Source organism: Festucalex cinctus, chromosome 8 (genome assembly GCF_051991245.1).
Source record: "Festucalex cinctus isolate MCC-2025b chromosome 8, RoL_Fcin_1.0, whole genome shotgun sequence".
In the NCBI taxonomy this organism is placed as follows: Eukaryota; Metazoa; Chordata; class Actinopteri; order Syngnathiformes; family Syngnathidae; genus Festucalex; species Festucalex cinctus.
This window is the reverse complement of record NC_135418.1, coordinates 16,221,056-16,233,294: the sequence shown is the minus strand read 5'-3', so window position 1 is coordinate 16,233,294 and position 12,239 is coordinate 16,221,056. Positions and strand designations below refer to the sequence as shown.

The window sequence follows — 12,239 nt, the reverse complement described above, 5'->3', positions numbered from 1 at the left end:
TCAAGCAGTAACATAAAGCACATATCGATTCTATTCATGGTAGTAAATTTTACGCTCCGCACTTTGGCATTAGCCCGAGCTCAACTCCGCAAAGACGTGACTGATTGGACAGTTATTGGCTCTTCCTGCCTTTGATGAGACACTTCAACGCTCACGTGCTCCTCTCAGGCTTCCGCCATTGTCTCACCTCACGCTGCACATGCGGCGCCTCGTTACACAACATCTCACGCACACACGTACGAAACCATTGTCGGCGCTGACCCATTTCGCTCATTTGAGTGGCAGCTCCTCAAGAGAGAGTGAGACCCTTGACCTTCTTCCTCGGGGGCCCAAAACTGAGGCGAGAAGGAGCAAGCGATGAGGGTAAAGAGATGGGCGCCTCCACCTCCACTTTATAAATATATACAGCTTAAAATATGACTCTTCTTTGGCCTTATGTATTTATACAGCAGCCTGCTGAGTCAAACAGGGCCGTGAAGATGTATGTCCCTTAATAAGCCGTTAAATTTCATGAGGGGAGCAGCGGTGTCAAGTGAGTTGAAGTCATTGATCAGGGAGAGAGCAAGCAATGGGAGAAAGAAGCAAAGTGGGAAAATGATTCAAACTGCAATATGAAGTACAGGCTGAAAAGAAATGGTTGTATTCAATAATTGTTACATTTGAGTGGTAAAAATCACTTCAAAATGTAGTTTGACTTTTTTTGTGCTTGGTGGGAGCACGTTAAGTTTTATTGAGTTGAACCTGTGGTGTGCAAACTATGGCCCGGGAGCCATTTGCGGTCCAAAATCCATTTTTCAGTGGCCCACAACATGTAACAAAACATTACCAAAGAAAAGGATGGTGGATGTTTGTATACTATAAATACATAAGTAAACTTTTTGTTACTACAATAATTATGGACTGGTGAGTAGTTATCGAGCCGATACCCGGTCTTATTTCAAGGTATCAGTACTTACTGAAAATGCATTTTCCAGTATTTCCACTACTTGTCTAGAAATATATTTAATATGTAATAGTATATAAAAGAAAATTCAAAATTGACATTAATGTCATACAATTTTAAGGAAGGGTCTTTCATAGGTCAGTAAAAAAAAATGGCCCTAAAAATATAAAAATATAAATAAATAAAATGTATATAAAAATATGTAATAATGCAAAAAATACAAAAGATACAATTTGGTAGTCTGATTTATGAACATTAACTCATTTGCCCCCAATAACTTATAGTTGTTGTTTTTTTTAATGTTTTAAGTGTCCCAAAGACATATTTATGTTTTTTTTTTTGTTTTTTTAAATGCATACAGAAGGCTTTGATGCAGCCTCTCAAGTGCAAAGAACAGTTGCAGAAATGGTAGTTATTACACAAACGGCCAGCAGGTGGAAGCGGAGCAAAGGAGATCAACCAGGGCCATGTTGAAAAATAGCTCAATTACTCACAATTTTAAAGTGAAAATTCATTAAACTTAGCTATAGTCTAATGCTAATTGCTGAAAAACGTAAACAGATAGAAATATACTTTTTTTTTTTCCCTGATGAAAGAAGAGACTCTAATCTCTTTTGATAGGTTCCATGTTTTTATAGCAATAGAACACAATATTCTGTGGGCCTTGCAAAATCAGTCCAAATCCAGTAAAACAGCCGTGAGCGAACGGGATTGTTTCTGTGAAAATGGTTGGGAGTGAATGAGTTAATGATCCCCAAGCGACAGTTTTGGTTCTGAATGTGGAGATGGGATTTGGTTCAGTGCAGAGGTGTATCTAGTCTAGTGTCATACAGGGCCGAGGCCACCTCCTAAACTACAAAATCCTAGACTCTGCCTTTCCAGCAAATTTAGCAAGTTTTAAAAATAGCTATAAAACAAACAGTATATAATAGCTTTCCTGATTGATTGATTTCAACGTGTTTAGTAAATTTAAGAATTTCAAAGTGGCCCATTTTTCTGTATTAATGAAAACGTTTGGACACCCCAGAAAACACAAGGCTCAGACATATAAAGTAGAATGAAACACATATTATGTTTTTGTGTTGCCCACAATTGAATGTGTTGTTTTTGAAATGAGGCCTCCTGAGCCGGACGGATGAGTGACAAGAGTGTTGTGACCCTCTCTAAATGACTCCTAATATTTTAACTGGGAGAATCAGGCTTTCATCACGCAGACAAATGCAAATGGCTCCTTTATAGCGGCGGGCTGTCGAGGGTGCGAGCGCGCGTGTGTTTGAGTGCGAGTGCGTCGTCAGGGTGGCAGGCGGAGATTGGGGTCAGACTCATTTACAAAACTTAGCATCGCGGCTCAGGGGTTGAAGGGATGCGGGGGAGAGAGGCTTCCTGCGCTGATTATGGCTTGTGTAATTATGTGTGTTTGCGTGCGCGGGTGTGTGCGTGTAATTACGCCAACGAGTGATGCATGCCTGGCCTGTCCCTCCCTCTCGGCTTCCAACAGCATGTCAGGGAGAATATGCAGGATTTAATTATAGACGAATTAAAATTGGTAATGAAATTGGGCATGAACACACTACAAATGGCAGATGAAAAGGGAGGCCTGTCCCTGGGGGGGCCGACCGAGATAGCCGCGTGTCTGCCGCCGTGTCTCGGTCTGTGTGTGTGTGTGTGTGTTTGCTTGATGATGACGGATAACAAAACTGCAAGATAAAATAATGCTGCCTCACATGCACTAGCCACTTGTAGTATATATATAAAAACAGATTTTAAAAATTAAAATGTACATCATGTTACTCATCACTTTCATTTCATAGTGACATTTTTTTTTAATTAAATACACCCAGTTTGAGGACTTACTCCAGTAATAAAGGGATACTTGACTCATTTAGCCATTTTCAGAAGGAACAAGTTATTAATTTGATGTCATTTTTTTACGTGCACAATTAATACCTTTAAAAACACATTTTGCTGTCAACTGAAGATGACGTGTGTGCAGGCCTCAGGCAATGACCAATCATGTCTCAGTTTGCTAACGTCACATGACCAATCCTAGAAAACAGGTGAGCCGTGATTGGTCGAAACTGTGATGTCATTTTCAGCAAGTCAAATCCCTAATGATATTAATATTAATAACAACAACAACAACAACAACAATAATACTAATAATAATACTAATAATAATAATAATAATAATAATAACTTTTTAAGGGACCCAGGCCTCATTTCAAGGTATCAGTACTCTCAACCTCGGTCGATACCAGAATGAGATTTTAGCCATTTTATGATTAGGAACTAAGATTATAAATTAGAACTAAGGCTGCACAATATTGGAAAAACATGCAATATACTTGCTGAATATAGCAATATTGATATTATTGCAATATTTAATGTAAATATTTAATATGTTCCTAAAGAAATTATATTTTTATTATCTAATGAAAAGAATACATTTTTTATGCGGCAAAATAAGCAACTTTAATGTAATCTTAGTTAATTAATAGTAATTATCTCTTGATAATGTTCAAATATTGGATGGCGATGCACATTTTAGTTAGCATCTGACTGATCAAATTCAGATAAAAGCATAAAATTCCATATGAAATTTATTGCACGTCTTTGCGATATGCAGATTGCAAGGGCCAATATCGCGATATTGATTTTCTTTCTCCAATATATTGTACAGCCCTAATTAGAACAACAGAAAATTGTTAATTATTTATTTCATCCAATTTTAAGGATAATTTTCTTTAAAATTACGTATCGTTTTATTAGGGAGGAAATTTCCTGTATCAAAAATACTAGTGGTATCGGTTCATGGTATCAGTGACTACTCAAGGGTTGAGTACTCCTGAAAAAAAGTTGTATTAATCATCCTAAGCCTTAATATAATAGATACTCTTGAAGTAAAAAAAAAAAAATAAAAATCTGCTCTGATGTGATTGTATTCAATATTTTATTTTATTTTATTTTTTTGGTGTAAGCCTAATACCACTATGGCAACTTGACATGAATTACTTTTTCATGGGATTAGCAATTTTCTTTTTCTTTTATTTGCATGTGCTTTCAAACATCAGTCTTAGGAAATGAAAATGAAAAATATAAATTGCGACATTACTTGAAAAAAATAAATAAATTCCAAACATTGTTGTATGATTTTATAGTATTTCTGTTTGTTTTTGCATTTTAATGAAGGGAAAAACAATTACATAAAAAAAGTGAGCAAAAACATTGAAATGAAATCCAATCCAATGTTTTCTCCTTTCCCAGAATGCCGTGCGCCACAACCTGAGCCTGCACAAATGTTTTGTCCGTGTTGAGAACGTGAAGGGGGCCGTGTGGACTGTGGACGAAGTTGAATACCAAAAGAGGAGACCACCAAAGATGACCGGGTACGCGCACACGCACGCACCCGCACGTTCTCACAGTTCTCCTTGCCGCACTCGCGGTTGACGTGCGCATGAGCTTATGTGTGCTGGCATGATGATTGCCTAAATGGGCCTACATTTACCGTTTTGGTTTGTGGGTGTGCGCGCGCGCGTCTGTGTGTGTGTTCCTTGTTAGTCAACACCATTAGCAAGCAGCTGTGTGAGATGCACGGGAGGAGCAAACCTTGTTAGTGAATACAAACAGATGTTCCCTCCAATTGCCAGAAAAACTGGGGTTAATTAAATGCACGCACACACCTGCACATCAGCTATCAGACAGTCTGCTATTGTGTGTGTTTAAGCATCTGTTTACAGTGTGTGTATGTTTCTCCTTATGACTTATGATTGCTTCTAAGCTGAGGATGAGGTGACATTTTCACATATGTGCCCAATCTGGCGTCCTCATCGCTCTTATTCTCTCTTTCTTTCTCATGTGTGTGTGTAGGAGTCCCACTCTGGTGAAAAACATGATTTCGGGCCTGGGCTTTGGATCCCTAAACGCCAGCTACCAGGTAAGGAATGCCCTCCTACTCCATCTTTTTCCCTCTCGGCCACGTGCACGCACACACAGCAGCAGCCAATCACAATCAAGGACACTAATATCAATTCCCTTTTATAATTAGCAGATTCCCTAACGACGTTCGCACCGCCTCCCTCGTGAACCTCACCTCCCACCTCCCTCTCTCACACGGGCGCCACCCCCACTTCCACACGCAATTTTGCACAAGGCGTCAAGTAGTAGTCAATTAAGGTTACTGCATAAAATTATGGCCCGTGGCAGCAGCAAAAAAAAACAAAAAAAAAAACACATCCCCAAGCCGATGAGAGTTCCCCGCATCTTTTATTATCACGTGTTTGTGCGTGTGTTGATGTTGAGGTTATGGCTGAAGTGTCCCTCAACATGCCCGTTGAGGTTCTCGGGTGAACGCGCAGACTTTTGACAGCCTCCTCCGTGCGGAATGTTCTGTGTATAAGTGCCCCCTAGTGGTTTGCCAAGTTGTCGCCTCCAAAAGCATGAAAACATCATTCAGTGATGATCTAGCGCATGGGTGTTCAAATGTAGACCTCCAAGAGCCACATATGGAAAATCAAAGCAAGCAAGGGCCACATTATTCATTTTGAAAATGCTGAAGCATTCCCACAATTACATATGTTATTGTGATTTTTATTCTCCGCCTAACAACTCCCACATAATACTTCCACTTTATATTGTTCAAATTTCAATTATATTGAAAAATTCACGCCTCCCGGGTTATATGTCGTCTGATTCCATATTACTTAGAGTATTTGCACAATTAAACATTAAATATCAACTTTTCCCCATTCATTTTCAATGGGAGAGACATTGAATTTTCAGTTTCCACACCCACTTCCATTTATATAACTTATTATCATTACCAGGTGTCTGATACTCCTCGGTGGCACAGTTGGTAAAGCGCATTGTCCAGTAACCAGGAGGTTATAATTTCAGAATTTATCTCAATGTGCTTTCAGCATTCCCACACAATTTCTCCAGAAATTGCACTTAGTCGGGTTCATTGAATGTGGTGAAACAAATGCATCATTGTTGGTGAACATATGTTATGTCTTGCTTTTATATAGGTGGTCAAGCAAAAAGTCAAGGATTTTTTTTCAGGTTTTTAGGGTGGCCAGCAGCATATGTTCAAATAAAAATGGATACGCCCCTGACCAACAGAATCACATCTCCACATTCACAAGCAACGTCAAAACAATCGAAGTGTCAAAGTTCAGCTTCATATTGGGGTGTTATGAATTAAAATGTCACTATTTTAGTTGTAAATAATTTTTGCAAATTGAGAATATCTCTATATAAACACAATTTAGGATTATTAGCAATATTGGGTAAAGGCTGAAGGCGTATTTTATTTTATTTTATTTTTTATTCCTCACAATTATTTGACGCGCTTCTCCTTCTTCATAATTCATTCAATTCGCATAATTCCAACTTCAACATGTTCCAAACATTCAGGCCTTGGGGGCTTCTATATTGTTTATTCCAAAAATTCACAGTTTCCCATAATTTAAAATTTTTCACCTTAAAATTCCCCATTCATTCCAACTGAGGCTGTATTTCTTATTATTACCGTTCATTTCCATTGGCACATTCAAAAGAACAGATTCAGATCGTTACCATGTGAAATTTAAATCATTCTGCTTATTCAATTCACCTAATGAATGATTTTCAAATGTGCCAAATGTGTGCATATACCGAAAATAGGAGGGAAAAAAGGTGTTTGCATATTTCAGCCAGTCCTTCAAGTATTTGTTTTTAATTGCTTACTGTTGGGCCCGGATTTGAGTTGGTAAAATGTTCCGGAATTTGCCACCAATCTGAATGATGTGATTGGTGGAAAACAAGAAAGTGAGCTAGAAAACAAATACATTTCTTCTCTTCTCAACCCTTGACATCCAGTGTAGGAAGAAATGTGATTTCTATGGATGACATGCAAGCTTACTGTACGTGTGTGCGTGTGCAGGCGGCCCTGGCAGAGAGCAGCCTGTCCCTGTTCAACAGCCCTTCCCTGGTGACCCCCCCATCTGCAGCCAGTCTCAACATGCTGCACGTGGGCCATGATGATGTCAGCTCCACGGTGGAGCAGGTCAACAGCAACGGCAGCTGCAGCCCGACGCTCAGCCCTCAGCAGTACAGGTACAAACGCACACACAAGGTTCTACTTCTTCGCTATTTGAATGTCATTTGGAGATGATTTTACCTGAGGAATTAATAACGATTGTAAGCAATTCCAAGCAACCAATTACGACTGAACAGAATGTGACTTTGTGTGGGTCTTTATGTCTCAAAAAGCCACGATTATAAAAACAAGGCCTTAATTGGTATTAAAATGTATTAAATCAGTCTTTCAAAAACCTTCAGTCAATTTTATTTATAGGCCCGCATCCAAATATGATAAGTATGATTTATTTTTTTTTTTTTTATTTATTTTTTTAAATAGACACAAATCTCAAAATAAATAACATCCTTAAAAAAAATGATATGATCACACAACCACAATAATGGAACCAACAAAATGTCATGCATGTACTGTAAGAACTTTGGACATTATGAGACATTAGGAACATTCTGAAGTTGGTTTTAACCACTTCGGACCAAGGTTATTTTAGTAAAGTAAAACTAACGAAAAAACTAAAACTATAATTCAAAAACAATTTCGTTAACAAAATAAAATAAAGACAAAAATGCTTTTTAAAAAAACGAAAACTAACTGAAAACTACATTTTATGTTTACAAAACTAACTAAAGCTAACTATAATTATACCAAATATGTCCTTTGTTTTAGTCTTTGGTAATTTAATGCATGACCCTTTGGGGATAATTTGAAATGTGATTTTAAGTAGATTTATTTTGATATTAACTGGAAAAAGGACGTTTGAAAGTGTGTCATCTAGCAGCAACCAATAGAAAAGCAGCTTCAGATGACATCGCTCCCATGGTGTTTTTGATATATTGCGCACAAGTAATACACTTTTTTATTTTTTTAAACTAAAACTAATACTGAAACTAACTAAAACTAAACTAAAACAAAGCATTTATTAAAGAACTATAACTAATAAAAACTAATAGAACCACCCTGAAAATGAATTAAAACAAACTAAATTAAAAAATCTAACACAAAACGAAATCAAAACTAACTAAAATGAAAAATTCCAAAACTATAATAACCCTGCTTTCAGTGGACATGACATATTTGCATGTCGAAACCAATAAAAACGCAGAATTTGGATGATAGCACCTTGAGTTGCATTTGGATGTATGAAAGGTGCTATGTAAATAAGGTTTGATTTGATGTCAACACTTCTGGTTCATGATTGGATCCTAGCTAACCAATCAAAATCGCAAGTTGATATGCATGATGTTCAAGTTGAAAATGTTACATATAAGTTTGCATCACGTTACAGCCATAATATACTGGCGTCCACTAGAAAAAATAAAAACATGAGATAAACCCCCCTCCCCCAAAATATTCCGTGTTGTTCTTATGTGGGGAAAAAGAGTCAAAATCAGTTAAAAAAAAAAAAAAAAAAAAGTTATATCCAGTAGCAAGTTTTCAAACTAACTCGAAAATATAAACAAGATATAATTGCTTGCCTTATAACGATTGCGTAGACGTCAACGACTAACACTTACGTACGCACGCCCCCCGCAGCCACGCGGTGCACGTGAAGGAGGAACCCACCGAGATCGAGGAGGACTGTCGGCCCGTCTCCCTCCTGGCCGGCATCACACACAACCTGGCGTTGCCGAGCGACGACCGCGACCTGGAGGACGACCTCCCCGCCGACGACCTGGAGTAAGGCGGAGCCGACGGACGGGGTCGGAGGGGCGGGGCTTAGTCAGCAGAAACCCCCTTAAGCAAAAGGAGAGAAAAGAAAGCAAACGAGAATGTTTTTTTTATTATTTTGATTTGTCGTTATGAGCAAGCAACCAAGGACGACATTGAAAAACTCCAAACAGGGTTTGAAGACCTTTGTTACTTTTAAGTCTGTGGAGCACTGCTTTAACTTCACGTCTCTTTACGCAAACACACACAGCGCACACACGGCGCACTCCTTCACTAGTCGAAACCTCCTTCAGCTTCTCTGCGGAGACCCGAAGAAGTTTGGACGTAACCTCTTGCGCCGTGTAGGCCCTTCACAACACATTACACACGCGTGTATATAGATTGGGAGCATTCGCCGGGGTGGGGGGGGGGGGGGGTTTGGCGGTGGTCGTGCAGTATCTCCTGACACACTTTGGAGTCAATCTTTCATCAGATCCAAAGCAAAACGGGAAGAGAGGAACATGCTTTCAAAGAATACCTCGGACTGCGCCCCAACACATCCAGAAGGGGGCGTGGCCCCTCTTTGCTTGTGAAATATTGAAAAAGGAAAAAAAACAAAAAACAAGAAGGAGAAAAAGACATTGTCCCTGCCACCCAAAAAGACTGCAAGAAAAGGAACATCCAGTGCTGTCTCTTCTCCTTTGTTCAGGATGGAGAGATGAGTTTGGAACACTCATAGAAGAAAATAGCCGGGAAGTGTCTATAGAAATATTGTGACTTTAAAAAAAAAAGAACAAAAAAGGAACCTGTCAACGACATGAGAAAAAAAAACACGTGGTAGCTTTATCCTTTCCTTTTATTTTTAAATTTGATGTTATTATTATTCTTTTCTTATTTTGGAGGAGCATTATTCCCTTTGTGGTGTTTCTGTTTCGATGTATGTTTTCTGACGATGCTGTTTTTTTTTTTTTGGTATGGATTTTGTGTCCGATTTGTTTTCCACGCCATTCCGAAAGAGTATGAAAAAAAAGAGAACGCGCAGTATTGTCCCCCTCTCCCTTTCACTCTCAAGTGTAGCAGGCTAGAAATTTGGAAATAGCACTTAAAAGTTACCATTATCCAAACGGATTATTTAACAGCATTTTATGTGTGACATTCATTTATTTTGATTGTTTATTTAGTTGAGAGATATCAGTAAGGCTTTAAAAAAAAAAAAGATATATAAAAATATATGAATGCAGTCAGAGAATACCTCATCCCACAATTTCCAAAAGAAACAAGGGGGGGACTTCTTTGCGTGGGATACTACCAAAACCATTCAAAGCTCTGTGCTCGTGATTTGTTGCCGTGGCGACGCGATCTTTCATTCAATGTGTCGGGATGTGTTAACGGAATATCAACTGAGATTTTTCTGTTTTTCTTTTAATTGTATTTTGTTCCTTGAGCAACAAAGCATTGCTTTCTCCACAGTATCATGCCAAATTTAACATTTGTCATTTTTTCAAATCTATTACCTGCTTCTTATTTCCGTCTTATTTTTTGTTACAGGTAACCAAAGAAATAGTTAGATAACCAAAAACCCTGTCGTTTGTTTCACCCCTTATTATTATTATTATTATTATTATTATTATTATTATTATTATTTCCATCACCTTTTTATTCTTAGAGAACTGGCCAAAAGACAACAAACCAGGAAGGAGTTTGAGCTCTTTTTATTTTATTTTTTAATGTATTGTTTGAAAGTTAAACAGTGCTGACCATTCCCAAACCAAAGTGTGAGAAGCAAACTACAAATTTGAAGTGAAAGCTTTTTTTTTTTTCGTTTACAAATTAGGTGTGAGGCCAAATAGACAAAGGAGTGTTAAAGCTACACTAAAAAGAAAAGGAAAAAGGAAAAGTATGAGAAAAAAAAAAAAATCAAATTTTTACTTAGCAAAAACTAGGCATGTTCAATACCACTTTTTTCTTTCAGGCGGATGCCAGTAAGTAGCCAACTTTTGAGTATTACCAATACTGATACCAAGTACCGATACCACTAGTAGGCTACTTTTGAAAAATAAAATTTCTCCCCAAAAAACTAGGAATTTTTTTTAATACCACTTTTTTTTTCAGACCGATATCAGACCAAGTAGACAACTTGCTCGTCACCCATACCAAGTACCGATACCACGCGTACTTTTGAGACATACATTTTTCCCCCAAAAAACAGTTCATTTTAAGGAAATAATTCCTTAAAAATTCATTAAATGAATGTCAATTTTCTATTCTTTTAATTTCACAATGTCTAGTTCCTGATTTTAAAATGGCTACAACAGAGTGGGAGATACTGGTATCGGCTGCTGTCGCAACTGCCGATACTTTCAAATAAGGCCGTGTATTGGCCTGATATGAATACCGGTACTCGCCTATCCCTAAAAGAAAGACCTATAATATCCCAGTATAGCCTTTTTTCATTACAATTTTATGAAATTCATTTCTTGTTATTTCTAATTCCTGATCGTAAAACGGCCACGAGATATCGGCCACGGAGTATGATACCTTGAAATAAGGCGGGGTGTCAGCCTGATACAGATACATGCATAAAGTTGTAATTTGAAGAACTGAATGTCAAATTCACTCATGATTTAATACTTGTTAAATCCCAAAGTTGAGTTTTCTGTGTGTGCAGTTCTTTCTTCAGGAACAGACACAAACATTTACACCATAAACGTACTGTAATTTTTCATTCTCATAACATTTTGAATTATTTTCATAGTATTTTTTCTCTCTCTATTTTCAGTGTGGCCGTAATACTCCTTGGTACAATTAAGTATTAATGTGTACAGTTCCTCGTATTTAGGCAAAAGAAAAAGCACTTAGAGGCGAAAGCGTGACTCTGCCATGCTCGGGCGAACGTGTGTTCCAAACACAATCCCACGACTAAGTCATTCCAAAATGTGTGTAGCGAGGAATCTTTCCGTAAAGAGGGAACAAATAATAACACTATAAAATGATACCAATGCGAGAGGACAGCAGCCAAGGGATGTCACGTTGTCATTTTCATTAACGTTTGCACTTGGCACCATTTTCTTATTTAATTGAAGAAGCTTTGCGTTCAAACTGCAACTTATTTCTTCGAGGCAAAAAGACAGACCAAAAAGAACACTACCTCCTTTTGGAACTCTCTTTGGATATTTTTCCCCTTCTACATTCTTCCTCACTATTAACAATATGTGGACTCCCTGACACGTGCGTGTGCTTCAGCCCAAAAACTAACAAAACGGACTGTCAAGACTACCTCGCCTTAGCTGCGACCTGAAGCATGACGGAGAATTTGTCGTTGCAGGGAAACTGTTATCAGGTGTGATGATGATGATGATGATGATGATAGGCTGAATAACACACACATGCACATACACATTGGTGACACAGAAGCATTGAAGCAGGGCAACAAGGGTTCGTGCAAACACAAGCTCTGACCAAATATCCAAAGACCCCCCAAAAAAGCAGTAACCACTCCCCGAGTGCAACATTCAGTCCAACATGTAGATGATCTTGTGCTTTAAGGTACACCTGTAAACAAGACGCTTTTAT

The 12,239-nt window shown here is 38.1% G+C and overlaps 1 protein-coding gene across 1 annotated transcript in view; it reads left to right on the top strand.

Annotated features, from left to right (window-relative positions):
* foxp4 (forkhead box P4) overlaps positions 1-9,084 on the top strand; it is a 125,213-nt gene extending 116,129 nt beyond the window's left edge. The window contains exons 16-19 of the mRNA XM_077529808.1: positions 4,208-4,329; positions 4,811-4,877; positions 6,864-7,036; positions 8,553-9,084. Coding sequence (XP_077385934.1) covers positions 4,208-4,329; positions 4,811-4,877; positions 6,864-7,036; positions 8,553-8,700 — 510 coding nt within the window. The 3' untranslated portion in view covers positions 8,701-9,084. The remainder of the gene's footprint in view (positions 1-4,207; positions 4,330-4,810; positions 4,878-6,863; positions 7,037-8,552) is intronic.
* The last annotated feature ends 3,155 nt before the right edge of the window (positions 9,085-12,239 follow it).